Source organism: Triturus cristatus, chromosome 8, assembly GCF_964204655.1.
Source record: "Triturus cristatus chromosome 8, aTriCri1.1, whole genome shotgun sequence".
In the NCBI taxonomy this organism is placed as follows: domain Eukaryota; kingdom Metazoa; phylum Chordata; class Amphibia; order Caudata; family Salamandridae; genus Triturus; species Triturus cristatus.
In genome coordinates this window covers 1,095,530,243-1,095,548,964 of record NC_140591.1, presented here as the reverse complement: position 1 = coordinate 1,095,548,964, position 18,722 = coordinate 1,095,530,243, and the positions used below count along the sequence as shown (strand labels likewise).

Genomic DNA, 18,722 nt, shown 5'->3' with positions numbered 1-18,722 from the left:
GGCAAGGAGTCCGTAGTCGCCATGTCGATAGCACCCATCAGATCATAGGTCAACTCAAAGAGCTGGCGACCCTTCACAAAGCCCCGCTGATCCTGATGTAGAATACAGGGTGCCACCTCTCCCAACCTTTTAGCTAGGACAGATGAAAAAAGCTTGTAATCTGAATTTAGAATAGAAATTGGTCTATATGACCCACAGCTGTCAGCCTGTTTACCAGGTTTTAATATCAAAGTAATAGAGGCTTCGTTCCAAGATTCAGGAGGATACACCCCCTCCAAAAAGATCTGATTAAACAGCTGAGTTAAGAAGGGAACTATTGTTGGTAATAAAACCTGATAAACCTCCGAAGGGAGGCCATCCGGACCTGATGCCTTGCCCTTCTTACTACCTAAGATAGCTCCAGTTACCTCTTCTTTTGTGATAGGTCTATCCAAGGCAACTTTCTGAACAGGAGAAAGAGAGGGAAGAGATACTCCACTCAGCCAGTCCTCAACTTGTCGTGCATCGATGCTCTTATCCTCATGATATATGTTCTTAAAATAATCACGGAAGGCATTTCTGATATCATTATCCGCTGAGTGGACCGTACCTTCTGCCGAAATTTGATCAATATTATTTCTAATACGATCCGTTTTTGCTTTCCAAGCCAAAAGCTTTCCAGCACTTTCCCCGTATTCAAAGTGGGCCATCTTACTGGCCTCCCATCTCTGAAGAACTCGTAAGTTCAGTATGGAACCCAGTTCCCCCTTTAATGTAAGTATTTTATTTTGCCATTCTTCTAATATTTCTGGAGGAGCGACAGGATGTAACAAGATATTATCCTGAACCATAGCTAAATCTGCTTCCAACGAGATGACCGTGTCTCTATAAGTTTTCCTTTTATATGAGACCTTGTTGGTAATTAGGCCACGCAAAAAAGCCTTAAATGCGTCCCATACAGAGCCGGACGAAGCTGAGCCAGTGTTGTTTTAAAACAAATACTGCGTTTCAGTTCTTAAAAAAGAAATATCATCTGGAACATTAAGGAACGAGCGGTCAAACGACCATGTTCTGGCAGTGGCAGTGGTTTCCGACAGCCCAACCAGCTCAAGGCATAGAGCAGCATGGTCAGAGAGATGAAAGGGGAGATAGTAGACCTTTTGCACCAGTTTAACTAATTCCTGACTGACCAATGCTAAATCTATCCTCGACTGGTGTTGATATTTGTAGTTCCGAAATGAGACGCCCTGTCTTAAACCAGACTTAAGCCTCCATACGTCCACATATCCGAACTCTTTCATTTTTGCAAGTAAAAGAGACCTAGTTTTAGATGAAGATATAGGTCTATTAGATGAAGATTTATCAAGGAGAGGGTCTAAGACCACATTAAAGTCTCCAGCCAGGATGATCGGTTCTGGATAAAGAAGAAGATGGGAGAAGACGGTACTTAGAACTGATGGGTCATCCTGGTTAGGCCCATAATAGCCTACTATGGTAACTCGGGCCCCAGCTATAATTACAGAAACAATAATCCACCTCCCACTTGAATCAACAAGTTTTTCAACTAACCTGGCTTTTAATGATTTTTTAAAGATAATCACGACCCCTCTAGTATTAGAGTTTTGTGTAGTAGATACCCAAAAATCGACCCATCTATTTTTTTTAACTAAAGAAAGCATCTCTTTTTCCGTAAGATGCGTCTCTTGTAATATCAATACTTGAGCATCAAAATCTCGGAGATACTGCATAATCTTCCATTTTCTTGGGCTAGAGCGAAGGCCATTAATGTTCCACGAAAGAACTCTAAGCTTATCCATAGAGACAAGTTCCACCCCCCAACCAGGTATTCACGCCATAGCTACAAAAAGAAAAAAAAGAAAAACCTATGCTAGCGATACTAATAGTACTAACTTTCTCTTGCAGAATCATGATTCTCCATACCCAAAGAATGTAACAACGGGCAAAAAAAGAGGACTTTTTAGAAATTTTTACTTGCACCACCCCCCCGTGCCCACCCAGACCTCCCCCCTCCCCATGGAAAACCCTTACTTTATCTATCTGGAAATTCCAGTAGATAGCACTCCTACTGAACTCCTGTCCTGTTTTAATCTATCTTTACTGTCTTTACTATCTTTACTGTCTTTACTGTTACATTTACAAATACGCTCACAAGATATGAGAGAGGAGAGAAAGAAATGGAAAAAAGAAAGAAAGTAGGATAAGCAGTGTATTATAGATCCTTCCGTGCCCCCAAAACCCCTTTTTTTTTTCCTTTTCGCTTGATTTTTTTTTTTTCTCCTTCTTCCTTCCTTCTCTACTCTTTTATAAAAAAAAAAAACAGTACTCTACATCACTCTCAACTGCACCTAATTAGAGCCCCCGTTATCCTTATTCTTCTCTCTGCTCTTCCCCAGAGAAGCTAGGAGTTCATCAGCCGCCTGCACTGATCGAATGTTGTGCATAGTATTATTATGCATAACCTTCAGTGAGGTGGCTGGAAATGCTAGCTGAGCCCCCGCACCAAGACTCCTAAATGCCCTCAACCTCCTCCCGAACTCCCACTGCTTATCCAATGTGGCCCTTGAGAGGTCTGATCTAACCTGGAAGTTAAACCCCTTCCCACTCAATGACTTCTGCTTTAGGGCCAAACCCAAGATAGATTCCTTCAAAGTATAAGTACGGAAGTTCACTAATATTTTTCTTGGTTTTTCCCTTTGAGGGTTTCTCCTGAAGGGGTCTCTGTGAATGCGCTGGATGTCAACAGATAGATCCTCAACCGACTGATCTAATCTCAAAGAGTCTTTTAGCAACTGAGTGATATATTGCTTAATATCTGACCCCTCACTACCTTCCGGAATGTTAAGAATACGAAGGTTATTGCGGCGTGCATTATTCTCCAAAGACTCCATCCTCTCAGCCAGCATCAGATCCTCCCTTTTGAGCTTATTGATATCCAGTTTGGTTTCGTCCAAATGCAAAGACCTAACAGTCATGTTATCCTCCAATCTTTCTGTTCTTGTCGCGAGGTTAACTAGTTTACTATCTAGAAATTCGCAGTAGTTCCGAATTTCAGACTGGATAGCTGACGAGGCCTCGAAGCCTTTTTTGATGTCTGCTGATAGGGATGAAAACATCGACTGGAGATAAGAGGCCAAAGATGGATCAACCCCACCAGCTGAGCATGTATCTGGGGCAGAGGTTATATCCCTTTGACCATCCTCTTGTGGTAAGTTGCTACTATGAGATGACCCTGTTAATGAAAACCCGAAATTGGAAACCGTTGATAAGGGCTTCATAGCCAGATGTTTTGGGGATAACAAGAGGGTCGGAGACTCTATGGAGCATGGGCGATCCATTTGGCCTTGTAATAAAGAATCCGATTGACCCGGAGCACTAGGACTCTTAACAGGGGGGGGTGGAACCTTGGGTGGGAAGGACTGAGAGACTACCGATGTTATCCGTAGCCTCAACATCCTCCTCTGCATTTGTATCAATACTCTCAACCTGGAGCAACGACGCGTTTGTTTTAGCCGGAACTGGCCCCGGTACTGACGCCGAGGAAATAACCGGGTCTGTACCTGTAGCTAAAGAAGACTCAAAATAGTTCTGTGACGCCATCGTGGAAGAGGTACTTTCAAATAGTTGCTGATCGGGAAGGCGCAGAACCTGCGGGATAGCCTTAAAATAAGACCGCAAGGACGGCGTTATCCTAGACTCTATATTCTTGGCTATATTCTTAACTGCCTTGATGTTTCTGGCAGTCTTAGGATTTTTTGCTGCTTTATTAGTAAAAGCGCGTTTCGCCTTAACCTCACCCGAAAGATAAGAGGAGACTCTTGTCTTTAAGAAGGACCCTTGAGTGGCCTGAACAGCCTGAGCGGTCCGATATGGCTTCGATAACCCTTCAGAAGATGATAGTATCTGATCTCCCTCAGTTGATTCAACAGTTGATTCAACAGTTATATTAGTTTCAACAGTATCGTGCACGGGGGGCAGCCCGGAAACAGGGCTATTAACAGAGACGTCCAAACAGACAGGCACAGGCACAGGTCCCTCTGGGTCTCTTACCCTGCCAGAACACCCTTGTAACGGTTCTGCTACCTCAGAGAACTCCGCCTGAGCCCTCTCACCTCTCCATAAATCTTTTTGTGGGTTTGCCCCCCCCCACTCTCCCCCTACCCCTCCTACCGAACTCAGATGAAATGTGGAATTCCTCCCTGCGAGGCCCCTGGAGAAGGCTATGAGCCTTCCTTCCTCGACGGAGCTCCAGCGCAGCCAGATGCCACAGTTGCAAGCCGAGAACGGCCTGCCTCGGAACTCGGCAATCAACCAAGATCCCTGCCCTCTCGTCCGCCGTAGCCGAGCCAAGCCTGGAGGGAGGAGCAAATCCAGCGACAGCAACTTCGCGGGAATCAACCCGCGGACTGATGTCTCCAACTACGGCAATGGCAATGGCGATGTCTCGACACCTCCCGTCTCCACACATCTGACATCCAGGTATTATCGCAGAGCGGCGTATCTACAGGTCCGCCATACCGCGTAAGTGACTTCGCATATTCTAGCTGTTAGCGCACGAACAGGGAACTCAGAATGGAGTGCTGCGACAGCTACCTTGCTGCCGCCATGTTTCTGTCGGGGGTCTTGGCGAAGTTCAATATTGGCGAGGGTTTCCGTGGAGCGGTCGGTTTGCTGTATCGGAATCCAACAGCTTCTGTATTAGTCAATGGTGAATTGTCAGATCCCTTTAATATCACTCGGGGTACCAGGCAGGGCTGCCCACTCTCCCCTCTCCTATTTGATTTATACATCGAGCCCTTTGCCCAACGATTGAGGGATGATGTTAATATCAAGCCTTTTATCTATAGGGGATGGGAGAGGAAGGTAGCCCTGTATGCGGATGACATTCTCATTTTTTCTTCTGACTTGAGTACAGCATTACCCGCGATCATTGCACAGGCCAATGACTATGGTGAGATGTCAGGATACCAGATTAATGCATCCAAAACAGAGATGATGAAATGGAATGAGGCTGAGCCAGTGGTAGGGGTCCAGCCCAACTGTTCCATGCGGTATCTCGGACTTACCATCGTTAGAGATATAGACAAAATTGTACCGCTTAATCTAGACATAGTGACAAGAGATTGTAGAAAGCTTATGAGGTCGTGGTCTTCGCTCTCCCTTTGCATCTTGGGTAGAGTTAATTTGGTAAAGATGTTTATTTTACCTAAAATTTCTTTTCTGTTCAACAGTATTCCATTGTACTTTGAACCTTCTATTTTACAAAAACTGCAAGGTTATATTAGTTCGTTTATTTGGAACGAGCATACACCTCGGATAGCATGGAAAAAGATTAGACGCCGCAGAGAAAAGGGGGGATTAGCAGCACCTGATTTACAGCTATATGCTTGGGCTTTCCAACTTTCCCATGCCAGGATGCTGCTTAAGATGCCAACAAATGTGGGTATAGGAAGCATGTTTGCTGCATTATTGAGAGGAGGGGGGAGTAGACCAGAATGGTTTTTTGTTTAAATTTGGGGATCCCAAGTTTTTTAAAAAGATTAAGTTGAAGATTTTGTTGGGTTTCATAAGAACATGGGTCAAAATAAGAGGTGCAATAAAGGTGGGTTATTTCTCAGGTAGGTCACCATTATGGAACTCTCCCGGTTCCCCGGTGTGGCTTCTTGACCGCTTGGCAGTACCTCTGAGAGAGGCGGTCTGGAAATTTGGGGAGATCTTTTTTTTGATGGAGTTTTGCTATCTTGGGACCACATACTAGCTAGAGTGGGGTTAGGTCTCTCTAAATTTAAATATCTACAGATAGCAAGTTGGGCCCGTATGCAGAGCTCTGTGAGAGGTAGGTTCGAAATAGGTGGTGAGAGTAGTATAGTGACCTTGTTGATGGATAGACCCCCTGCACCTAAAGAGATTTCGTTTTGGTACAACTTGTTACTAGATGAAGTTGACGGGGAGTTTGCCTTACCTGAGACATTATGGAGTTCCTCTTTCCCAGGGGAAGACCTTGAGAACATCTGGTATTCCTCTTGTAAAATCTTATGGGATACGGTGAAGCCATCATGGTTATGTAGGAACCACCTTTTTACTTTACACAGGGCTTATTACTCCCCACAGCGGCTATCTAAATTTTCTAATGAATCCACTGTGGCATGCCCTAAATGCGGATTGTTAGCAGCCTCGGATCTACATATGTTTTATGAATGCCCACTGGTGTTACCTTTTTGGGATGCTATTAGCACACTGTTGACAACATCTGTGGGACATCAAATTTCAAATAATGCACTGTTCGTAATTTTTGGAACATCACTGGAAGTTCAAGGTTCGGTTAAAAAGCTTTTGTTTTATTGTATCCTACTTGCAAGAAGAGAGATATGTAGGAAATGGAAGGATCCACTGCCTCCCACCTTGCTGGACTGGCGCTTATCAGTATTGCGTACATCAAAAATAGACCTAGTAAGATCGGGTAATCCCGAAAAACGAGACTTTTGGCACCTCCTGAATTGGGCCTAAGTGTGTGCTTGGGGTATTTTTTTTTTTTTTTTTTTTTTTTACCCACATTGTCCGATGATTAACGCTGCTTGGTCTGCTCTCCCTCCTATATATGGATACACCCAGATATGGCTATTTAACAGCAGCAACATTGCCCCTATATGGATTAACATTTCGCGGTGTTTACTCTGGAGAGTTTCTGAACAACACTGAGTGCTATCCTAGTATGTGAGAGCACTACCAGTTTATCTGTGACAGTGTATTGTATCACTTTTTCTCTCCTAGAGTTTCTATGCGACTCTCCAAGGGCAAAATGAGGACAAAAAACAAAAAACAAAAAAAACATTTTTCTGTGCATTTCAAGTTCTCTAATCTACCTTCTTCAGTACCTAAGAACAGTAGATTTTCTTCCTTCGCCCAGGAAAACAGGCGTAAATGCACTATTTCTATATATCTTAGACTTTACTTCCCAAAGTGCATGGGATTCAGAAAAGGTCTAGGACAACGTACATCTAATGGACACTAGTCCCAGACCATAAGTAAGATCTGTTGTCTCGCCTTCCTCAGTTAACCTATTTCTAAATGTGAAATATCTAAAGCCAGACTGATCAGAGGGAGAACCTAACTTTAAAAACAGGCTTGTGATCCTCTAGACATCCATATTTACCTGCATCTATAAAGAGGGCCTATCTAAGTGGAGTTTAACCACAACTTCAATCTTACTCTTCAAGAGAGTTGTCAATGACTGACTGTCCATATGATTTCCTCATTTAATCCCACTTCATTAGTTGTAGAGAGAAAATCCAGAAAGCTTCTTTCTCTCTCCGTGTTTCTGCCTCTGATCGTCCTTGACAAGGTTTCACCTGCTCCAAGATTATCCACCTCGTATCCTGCTCCGTGTGTTCTTCCTCCAAGCAGTGTTGGACTAATGGTTTAATGGAACTTTTAGTCCTTATCGCAGATTTTTGTTCTCCAAAATGGGTTCTAAACTTGCTCCCCATTTCCTTTACATAGCCCAGACCACATGGTTTAGGATTAAATATATAATGTTGTGACTTCCCCAATTTGTCATATCCTTTAGATATATCCTATAGCCATTATGTTCCCATGTGTCAGTCACCATGCCTGTCCCACATACATGGCATGTACCACAACGGTGGTTACCTCTCACAGGGGCTCCTCCTATGGATCTTTTGATCCTGTCCAGACTTCTGCTTAAGAGAAGTATGTATTACACGTAGGGTGTGGTATCCAGAACCCCTGGGAATGAACGTTTGTCATCCTATCAGGCTTCCCTTTCAAGAGGATATGCTGTCGCAGCAGGGCAGGGACTTCCACCCTATCCGGCGCACACTCCTCCTTCATGTTTGGAGGCTGAGCAGCGACACCTTCCTTCCGAGATCTGCAATGTTATTCTGACAGCCAGGTGTCCCTCAACAAAAACTGTCTATGCCTGCCACTGGGACAAGTTTGTGGCTTGATGCTCCCCAATGACAAGTTGATCCACTTTCTCCTTTTTTTTGTCAGAGGTGCTGTTATTTGTGTAGGCTTTAGCCTGTCAATGTCTTACCCTGGACAATGTTAAAGGTTACCTTTCTGCCATTTGCTTTTCTGTGGTTGCTGGGTCAGCCCTCTCAGTTTAAGTCACTGGTTGTGACACATTTTCTTAAGAGCTTACTCCGGTTCGGGCTGCTGGCCTGGTCTTTGGACTGTCCTCATAAGTTTCCGGTGCTGCGTCACCCCAGATGCACTGCATGAAAGAGACCTGTCTTGTGTGACCTGTTTTGTGCATTTGTTGTCTGAAAATAATAAAAAGATTTACAAAAAAAAAAAAAAGAGCTTACTGCAGCTGGCTTGGCAGTTCGGGCTGGACTGTTCCCGTGAGGCACAGGGCCTAGACTGATTTGCATATAGCTGGGTCTGAACTGAGGTGGTGAAGTGAGCTAAAGAATGATGATGGCTTCAACCCAGATCTGTAACTGGGGGTGAGTGTCTGAAAGGTTTCAGCGCTCGGTCCATCATCTCCTTGTGTTTGCTTTGTCCTACATACATGGCATGTACCACAACGGTGGTTACCTCTCACAGGGGCTCCGCCTATGGATCTTTTGATCCTGTTCAGACTTCTGCTTAAGACAAGTATGTAGTACACGTAGGGTGTGGTATCCAGAACCCCTGGGAATGAACATTTGTCCTCCTATCAGGCTGCCCTTTCGAGAGGATATCCTGTCGCAGCAGGGCAGGGTCTTCCACCCTATCTGGCGCACACTCCTCCTTCATGTTTGGAGACTGAGTGGCGACACCGGAGTGTTTTCAATCTTCCTTCCGAGATCTGCAACGTTATTCTGACAGCCAGGTGTCCCTCAACAAAAACTATCTGCCTGCCACTGGGACAAGTTTGTGGCTTGATGCTCCCCAATGACAAGTTGATCCACTTTCTCCTTATTTTTGTCAGAGGTGCTGTTATTTGTGCAGTCTTTAGCTGTCAGTGCCTTGCCCTGGGCAATGTTAAAGGTTACTTTTCTGCCATTTGCTTTTCTGTGGTTGCTGCGTCAGCCCTCTCTGGTTAAGTCACAGGCTGTGACGCATTTTTTTAAGGGCTTACTGCAGCTGTTCCAATGTACCCCTTTTGTTATCCACCTTTAATTTGGTCTTCTCTTAGGTGTTCTCCATTCGGACCCACACACACCTGCCCTTTGAAACTTTTGATGCTTAAGAAAGTCTTTTTAGTGGCAATTACAGTGTGAGCCTGATTTAAACTTGTTCTATTTATCCCCAGTAGACCAGCTTCTACCCAGACAAACTGGTTCTTCGCACATGTGCCTACGCCAAAGGGGGTGACCCCTTTCCATGCCAGCCAAAGCATCATACTGCCAAAATTTTTTGCTCCACCTCATCCTTTCAAGGAAGAGTGGAGGCTCCATTTGCACCCAAAAAGAGTCCTCTGCTCTTACATCGGTTGCACAAACGAACATTGGGTGGACCATCAGCTCTTCATTGGGTTCGCACGAGCAAAAAAAGGGGGTACAGAAACTGACCATCTCTCAATGGATTTTACTCTGTATCAAAATCTTCTACGCACTAGCTAATAAGCAACCTCATGAAGACTTGCAGGCTCATTCCACCAGAGCTAAGACCGCTAATAATGTGTTCACATGAAGGGTGCCTGTCATCAATGTCTGTCAGGCTGTCACATGGGTATCACTTCACATGTTCACGAAATAATACTGCCTGTTCAGTCCTCCAGAATATTTTGATTTAAGCCAGTTCACAGACACACCTCCAGGGAGGTATTGCTTTTGCATCTATTCTAAGGTTAGGAATCTGCAGTTAGAATTCTCTATCAGAAGAACAAGTTACTTACCTTTGGTAATGCTTTTCCTTGTAGACACTATCTACCTGCAGATTCCTCACCTACCCTCCCATTCTCTTGATTCCGCGAACTGGTCTCTTCACTTAGAAAATCCCTTTACAGTCTGCACACTGGTCAGAAATATTTCTGAAGTAGCTCAGCGTTTTAGGTGCGGAAATAGTCACGGAAGAAACAGATGTTAGCCCTCCTGGATGGCTCCCATATAGGCACCACGCATGTCACTTCCGACACAGGTGACAACGCCGCTGACGACACCTACTGGTGTGCAGAGGTACGACTCAAGATTTTCCAGATCCAGTCTGACCCTTGGGGAATATTCTAAAGGGAGGAATCTGGGATTAGATGAAGTCCCTATCGGAAAAAGCGTTACTGAAGGCAAGTAATTAGTTCATTTTTCTGTTCCCAGACACAAGCTCTGGTATTGTACGTGTCCGACAGAACATAGATTTAAGTGATTAGTAACTGTCCAAACATCATGCAAATGCATGTATAGTAGCTGAAAATTGAGAACATGCATACTCTAATATCCATTTTTATACAGTTGCTTATGGTAATGTTATGTTAATGTACATAATGAATTATTGCTGGCATTCAATTAGGTGAGCTTTACAGATTTGACCCTGTGCACCCTGTTGATATCATGTTGTCTTTTTCAGTTGCCTGTATCCCTCGAAACTGTCAAACAGATGCTAGATTCAGTGCTGAAGGAGCTTGGCGAGTATTGCGGGGAAGATAACTCTGTCTTGAAGGATGAAGCTTCCCAAATAGATGAAGAAATCAAACTCTCAACCCAGACTCCAACAAAGTTCTCAATATCACCAAATAAAAGCTACAAGGTGTGTGCACATTTTATTATTCCTTTTGTGTATAAGGCCTATTCAGTTAAATCACTAGCGAAAGAATAAAGTGAATGGCGACCCTCTTTTTTTCTTTTAGCACACAGTTCATTAATTCAGCCGGACTCCAACAAGTATATATCATGCTCCCAACTTTGATCATTATTACGTTTCTGCTTAGCAATAACTTTTCATTTCACTCGATCAGCCTATATTGATCTGGATGGTATTAAAATGGATTGAGTGAGGTTTGGAAACAGATGGTGTGCCTTCTATATAGTGTGGTGCTTCTTTTTGATCTTTAAATGTTGTGAGTCTGCTGAGTGCTTCCTTTGTGATTTTTCATGATCTGGTGTGGCAGGGTTGTATCTGGTGTGCCATGTTTCTAAGAAATCTATCCAGCAGCTTTCCTGTCTTAATAAAGTCCCAGTAATGTCTTACCCTTGTGCTGACGGTTTGATTTCTTCACAAACCTGAAACATGAGCTGCAATACAATAGCAGACGTTTCAATTTATTTTTGCAGATGGCGGTCTAAAGCCTTGCTTCTGTATGCTTCATTTATGGTCATTATATATATTGTCTGAGGTTTCATCAGTGTATGCTCTGAAACTGGGACTTTTTATCATGTACATCATAGTCTTGGTTTTATGTGTCACTTAATGTTGTAATATATTTTTGACATTTTTCGATGTTTTACTATTGGAACTTTGAATATAATATTAGAATGTTAACATCTGGGCACTCACAAAAGGAGGGGCCATTTTATGGTATTCTCCATATACAACTAAGTTGCAGTTAGATAAGCATTTTTTGTATGTAAGGGAACAAGAAAAGAGACAGGAAAAACATGTTGGAGACTGAGAAAGAAAAGAGAAAATGAGAGGTCCAATGCATATATAAGAAAAGCAAGTTAGCTTGAGTAATAACCATTCAAAAACAAAGAAATCCTAATAATAGACATAATTAAAACAAAATATAACACCAAAGCTTCTTCATGCCCCTGCTCTGCTTCGTTGGTCAATTGAAAAATCTTCAGGTGAATCTGAAAAGAGGACTGACTTTAACTTGGCAGTCACAGATGCCTCTCTGGAAAGCCTAAAGTTGAGCCGGGGGAGACAATCTATGAGACCTCTTTATCAGTATTGTGCAGTACAATATATTCTGCAGGGGTTTAGTTGAGGTGTAGTGAGACTATTTTAGTATGGCTTTAAATATGAGAGCTTGCTGAACCGCTGTCCAGCAAAGCACAGATACTTGCGGAAAAATCCAGGGCAATCTAGTCGGCCCCTGTCCCCCTCCCAAAAAACCCCCATCAATGGTGGAAATGCAGTCCGAACTTGATATAGTGCTGAAAGCCCAATAGTGTCACATTGAGACAAGGTACTAGAGGACTTTCTAGCAGGGCAAACACATTCACAAGTCTAAATTACACTTGTACAGATATGGACGTGGGAAGGAGATAACATGTGTACTGGGACTAGATAGGCGACATTAAGCTGGACAGAGGTGGATTTGGGTACAGATGGACGAAAGAAGGAACTGGATGGTTATGCAGAGGTAGCAATAGATTCTCCTCAATTATCAAACTCTCCAGTTCTGTAGGTCCCATATAAATTATTCTTACCCAACCAACAATACAGTTGGCAACTAAACACACATTACCTAAGATATTAGGAGGCACCAAGCCCAAACAAGGTTGACTGTGATGATTACTAGTTTTTTTTTTTTTTTAACAAACACGATCTTTATTGTTATCGTAGGCCATACAGCTCATCCACTGCCTACGACTGTGATGTTTACTAGTTGATAGCACTGCAACATAATACGTTACGAATGTAACCGCTTGTCTACCATCTTGATTTATATAAAAAACATACAGCTTTGAGGTATCTGCAAAGAGGTGGCCAGGATTGCAATAATATGATGTTGGTTTGTACTCCTAAAATGAGAGCTGGAGACTGCTTGCATTCCTAAATGCCAATTGAGGTTGTGGAGAAAAAACTGACCAAATTAATATTCCATGATAACCCCAGGAGACATCCTGGAAATACTGGTACGCTTATGATGGTGTTACAGGATTTGCATCAGGAATCAACCATTCTGAAAAAGTGTCTGTGATCTAAAAGGATTTGAGATATGAACTTGGGGGTGAGACTTAATGGCTTGAGTTGAATCTGGGGAACCAGTTTCGAGTCTGGCGGGAGGCTCAAACATTCTTTGATTCTGGGGAAATCACACAATCACCCCATGCCTAAAAATGAATATGTCTGTCTGTAATGTAGCTGATGCTCAAGTAAAGCGCTCTTACAACTTTGGGTCGAGTTTGCGCTATATAAAACTGCAGAAATAAATGTACTTATTGTTTTCTGATCTGAGACCTGTAACAGTGTGTTAAGAGGTACGCATCGCAAGACATAAGGAAGACTCAACTGAAAGTGATCATACAAGCGTATGGCACTCAGCTAGATAATCTACAAGTTAACCTCAAAGGAAAGCTATTTAGCTAAATAGACAATTCTGTGCAGTTTGTAAGCAACCGAAGTGGATTATGTTTTGCATAATTTATTCCCATGATTTTACCTTTTACTTTATTATCTACCTGCTTCATAGTTTTAAATCTGTGTTTTCTCTTGTGTAAGTTTCAAAGTTGTTGAAGCATGTTGAAGGGTTACATTGGTCTATTGTGTTAACAGTAGTCCTTGCATGGCTATGTAAGCTTAGTGTCACCTTTCCTCATTTTACCCGGTGGACTTAAACATCTCTGAGCCAACTATGAACCATGTTTAGAGACATTTGATGTTCCACCCCATAGCCTAAGACGACTACTACCCTTTATGAGAAGCTGTGGGGAGATTAAATGTCTGGTGGCAACTGATTTGTATTCCGAGGAACAGGGCTTTCTACCAGTACTTGTGGCAGGGGCAAAGGAGCCTTCTGGCATCTCCTTTTTAAATCCCTTCTGACCGCCCTAACAGTGGTCCTTAACCAAGCAGTCTTTACACAGTATGTGATGTGCTTTGTGTGGCTTACTTAGGTTGTGGATATGGTTGATGGGCTGCTGTATTTGGTCAAGGACCAGCCTACCTCAATCATTGACTGAATTCTCACCTACCCTGAAGACGCTTGCACTCCTCGTCACTAGCCCTTGCACACATACCCCTGCATCTGTTGCAGCTGGGGCGCTCCTTCTCCCACATCGCTGCCAAGACCTGCCCCTCCATCTTCGAACAGCACCCTCCCTGGCGGCCTTCAGAAAGAAACTGGGAGTGACAGTTTGGCGCTATACAAATGTTGATTGATTGATTTGATTGACTGTTGAGTTGAGTGGTGTCTATTGATGACATGGTGGGTGCCTGCATGAAGTAGCCGTCCCAGCTCCATTTTGTCTTCAGACTTTCCTGAGGACATGGGAAACTATATATAGACTGCAGCTGGGGCCATGCTCCATAAACTCAGTAAAATGGCTGGCTTGCAGGTGCAAAGAGACGTCTTCCCTGACAAGCCAATTTCTGTATGCCACAGAATCTCAGCTCCCCTGCCACCTTCCCGTTTTGTGGAGGGTCTTGTCTGCCACATGAGTTCCTTTGCTGGGATCATCTGATGTTGTTTGAATCAAACATACAAAGCCTGTCCTTGGGGTAATGTTTCATTGAGGCTGTTTTTTTATTTTTTTATTTAAGGTTACTGGATTCCCTGTAGCTCAGTTAACGAGACACTGAAATTGTGAACTGTCATATTGGCACCCCATGATTTCACATCCAATCTGTGGTGTGGTGGTTTACTTGATTTTTTTTAATGTAGTTTTCACTGGAAAGCTGTTTGAGCTTAACTCGTTTGAGTTCTTCAACGTTGCAGCCCAAGCTGCTGAGACACCAGTAGCTAACAATTACTTTAGGGATCCATATTAACTGAAATGTAGTGTCTTCTTTCTTGATTGTATGTCATTGTTGAAAAATTCAATAAAAGAAGAAATGTAGTGCCGCCTTAGGGAATTGCTAGTGTAGTCTTTATGGTTTGTATTGCAGCCCCAGTAGGTTCTAGAGCGTTTTTTTGTATAGACATTCTTTTCATAACCTTTTATTGTTATTTTTGAGAGCCAGAGAATAAGCATAGAGTCATAATTAACAATGTCAAGGCATCTAATCATAAAACTTTGAAATATTCAAGAGAAGGTGGATAATTCAAACTTAAAAAGACAACCTATACAAAACAATTTACATTAATGTATTCCCTGTGCCCGTAACGCCTATTGTACAATATATAGAGAATGAGTACCACTACTCAGTTCCTTAGAGTTGTACCAATGAGACCAATGGCCTTTTTAGGTCTCGCCTGACCCAGCGCTTGGGCGGTGGTCTGGCGAGACCTTAAGTGAGGGCTTCAAAAAATGCTACCGCCGGCTACAGCTTGCAGTGCATGTGCGCGTGCGTGCGCTAGCTGTGGTCGGCGGTAGCATTTCCCCCCCCCCCCTCCCCCAGCTTTTTAGCCAGTTTGCTAGAACTTGCGCGCACATCCCTTGCGTGTTTTAGCGCGTCATCGCGATCACTTTCGCTTTCACAGCGATCGTGATCGCGGTGACTTTCGTGGCCAATGCTTGTTTCCTCCAGTTTCCTCCTTTTTAGTTTTATTTATTCCAGTTCGCGTGTCGCCTCTTTCTCCCTTTGCCCATCCAACCACTGTTTTTGTTCTTCCTTTTTCTTTATATCTCCTGCCCCCTTTCCACCTAGTGTGCTTCCTCCCCTCCTTCCCGTGTGCACCATGCAGTCCTTCCGCGTCTCACCTCTTTCCCCACATTTCTACCTGCGCCGCCTCTAATCCTATAACCATCCTCCCCACTTTGCTGTCTCTGTCTACACGTGGTCTGTCTCATTTCCCTCGTTCTCTGACTGCCTTTGTCCCAGTACCTCTTGATGCACACCACCACACGTCCCTCTCTTAACCTCTCTCTCACGCTCCTTCTCTCCTACATTACTCTCCCTCATTATACCGTGCCATTGCACCTACTCCTCTACCCCCATCTCCGCCTACGTCTCACTTCTTCCACATCATTATGTTCCCAGTCCTCCCTTTGCTCCCTCTCACCACCTTTACGCATCTTCAGGTGCACACTCTTAAGTGTGCACACACCCTTTTCATGCCCTGTACTCCCTTTCTTCGTGTCCCCTCTAGAGCAGCACTCTCTTTTAATGTTCTCTCCTCCACTTTCTATCTTCCCATTACTTCTCTTTGCCACCCATTTCTTACAATATCCCACCCTTGAGCCCCCTCCCTCACTTTCTTTTCTTCCTTTATTACGCTTCCACATTTCATTCTTCACCTCTTCCCTCTGCGCCTCACGGCCTTCCTCTTCTCCTCTCCACTATTCCCTCTTAAGCCTTTTTTTCTCCCTTTTCCTATGCTCGCTCCCCCACCCTTCTCCCGCCCTCCACGCCCTTCACTTCTCCAGGCTCCGTTTCATACTCTCATCCGTATCTCATTGTTTTCGTCTCCATCGCCATCGTCTCATCTGTATCTGGTTATCTTCTCCACTCTCGCCTCATTGTCCTTATTTTCTCTCCTCTGCTTATCCGTCCTCATCTCCTTCTATTCTCCCTCACCCCTCATCTTCCGATGTTCTTTTGTCGCCTTGCAGCGTCCTTCTACCCCTCTACCTGCGTAAAACCCTTCTCTTCTCCACACCTTTTTTATTATCTCCCTGCTCGCTTCTAGCACGTTTTCCGTCCCCACCGCCACATATTCATCTATTCTCCCCCCTCTCCATTCTTCCTTTCTCAACTCTTTCTGGCCTCACCCCAACCTCGCCACTTATTTCCTTCAGGACAGTCTGGATGCTTCACAACTCATCTGGCCTCGCTAACCCCCCCCCCCCCCCCACCTCCTCATCTTTCTTGCCCCCTCTCCAGCCTCCCTCCCCTCTGGCCTCTCCCCCTCACCATCTCTTTCTTGCCCCTCTCCTCTCCAGTCTCCCTCCCTTCTGGCCTCGCTGCTCCCCCCCCCCACACTCCTCATCTCTTTCTTGCCCCCTCTCTAGCCTCCCTCTCCTCTGGCCTCGCTTCCCCATCTCTCTTTCTTGCCCCTCTCCTCTTCTGCCTCCCTCCCCTCTGGCCTCCCCCCGTCTCTTTCTTGCCCCCTCTCCAGCCTCCCTCTCCTATGGCCTCGCTTCCCCCCATCTCTCTTTCTTGCCCCTCTCCTCTCCAGCCTCCCTCCCCTCTGGCCTCCCCCCCCCAGCTCTTTCTTTCCCCCTCTACAGCCTCCCTCTCCTCTGGCCTCGCTTCCCTCCACATCATTCTTGCCTCCCTCCTCTCCAGCCTCCCTCTCCTCTGGCCTTGCTTCCCCCCGCTCTCCTTATCTATTTCTTGCCCCTCTCTTCTCCAGCCTCACTCTCCTCTCCAGCCTCCCTCTCCTCTAGTCTCATTCCACTCCCATCTCTTTTTTAGTTTCTTTCTTCCACCTACATCCTCACCCTTATCTCAGCCACTCCCCCCTCTTCTCTCCACCTTCCATCCTTTTCTCCTGGTCCTTCTATCCCATTCTTTATTCTCTCACCTCCCCATCTCTTTCCTGCCCCCTCCCCATGCTTCTCCATTTCTATTTTCTTTTCTCTCCTTCCACAGCTTCTGCTCTTTCTGTACTCGCCCCTCCCGATCCTGCCTTAGCTTATCACCTTTTAGGTCTCCACCCTCCATCTTCCTCTTTTTCCATCGATGTTCATTCGTCTCCCCACCCGCCCTTCTATCATCTTTAAATCCCATTTCATCTCCTCTAGAATGCTCCCACTCTCCTTCCCCCTATCTAGTCCCCCTCCAAAATCCGACACCTTCCTACTGCTGTCCTCCCTTCACTTCCCCTTCACTTTCTCTTCTCTCACATTCTATCCCCACTGAACCTCCTGTTCTCTTTATCTCTCTCTTTGCCTTCCTGGAACACTTCTCACTAATTTTACATCTTCTTTCCTCCTTCCATTCTCCTTCCCTACCTCTGCCCTCCCCAATCCCCACAACCACACACACATAATAACACAAACACACAACCACAACTACACACACAACCAACCACAACAACACGCAACCACACACAAAACCACAAACACAACCACTAACACACACACAAAACCACAAACTACCACAACCACTCACACACACACACACAACCACACACACACACAACCACAACACCACACACAACCACACATACACACACCCTCCCCCCCACACCCCCCTCACACACACACACACACACCCACAACCACAACCACACACCCACAACCACAACCACACACACACAACCACACACAACCACACACACAACCACACACACAACCACACACACAACCACACAACCACCCACCCACACAACCACCCACCCACACAACCACACACACACACACAACCACACACACACACAACCACACACACACACAACCACACACACACACAACCACACAACCACACAACCACACACAACCACACACAACCACACACACACACAACAACATACAGTTTTTTTGGCTGTCAGGATCAATACGCTGTCACCAAACACGATGAACACCTCGGGAAAGTTTGGGAAGTCACCCCAACTTTGAAACCACTTGCTGTTGCAGAGTGTGTGCTGTACACATGGCAATACCTTGACACAGCGGACTGTTGCAAGGAATGCTTTGAGCTTCGGAGGCTGACAGACCTCAGTCTGTGCATTAGTTCACCCAGTCTTGGCGCTGCATAAAAACAGGGTGCCCACTGTCCAGCATGAAGTGAGACATTTTGATCGGGGCTGGAGATGCTGTTTAGCAATCTGCTTAGAACATTGTGTTTCATTTAGGGCATTAAACATAAAGGAGCACTGGCAACACTGATAAAATTGATTTCATTTTGAGTAGTGACTAAAACTTTAAAAAAAGCCTGCAATACTGAAACAAGCATTTGCAATGCAATAGGTCTCACATTTGCAAAAGTTTCAGCTATTGTCATTGTTCATGACTATGCCTTTTTTATCTATTTTATAAAACAAACACATAAATAAATGGCATCATTTA

At 44.6% G+C, this 18,722-nt stretch overlaps 1 protein-coding gene across 1 annotated transcript in view; it reads left to right on the top strand.

Moving 5' to 3' along the window:
• The window catches only part of LOC146805425 (E3 SUMO-protein ligase RanBP2-like), a 427,039-nt gene that overhangs the window by 186,381 nt on the left and 221,936 nt on the right, over nt 1-18,722 (top strand). Inside the window, exon 16 of the mRNA XM_085622638.1 lies at nt 10,510-10,689. Coding sequence (XP_085478764.1) covers nt 10,510-10,689 — 180 coding nt within the window. The remainder of the gene's footprint in view (nt 1-10,509; nt 10,690-18,722) is intronic.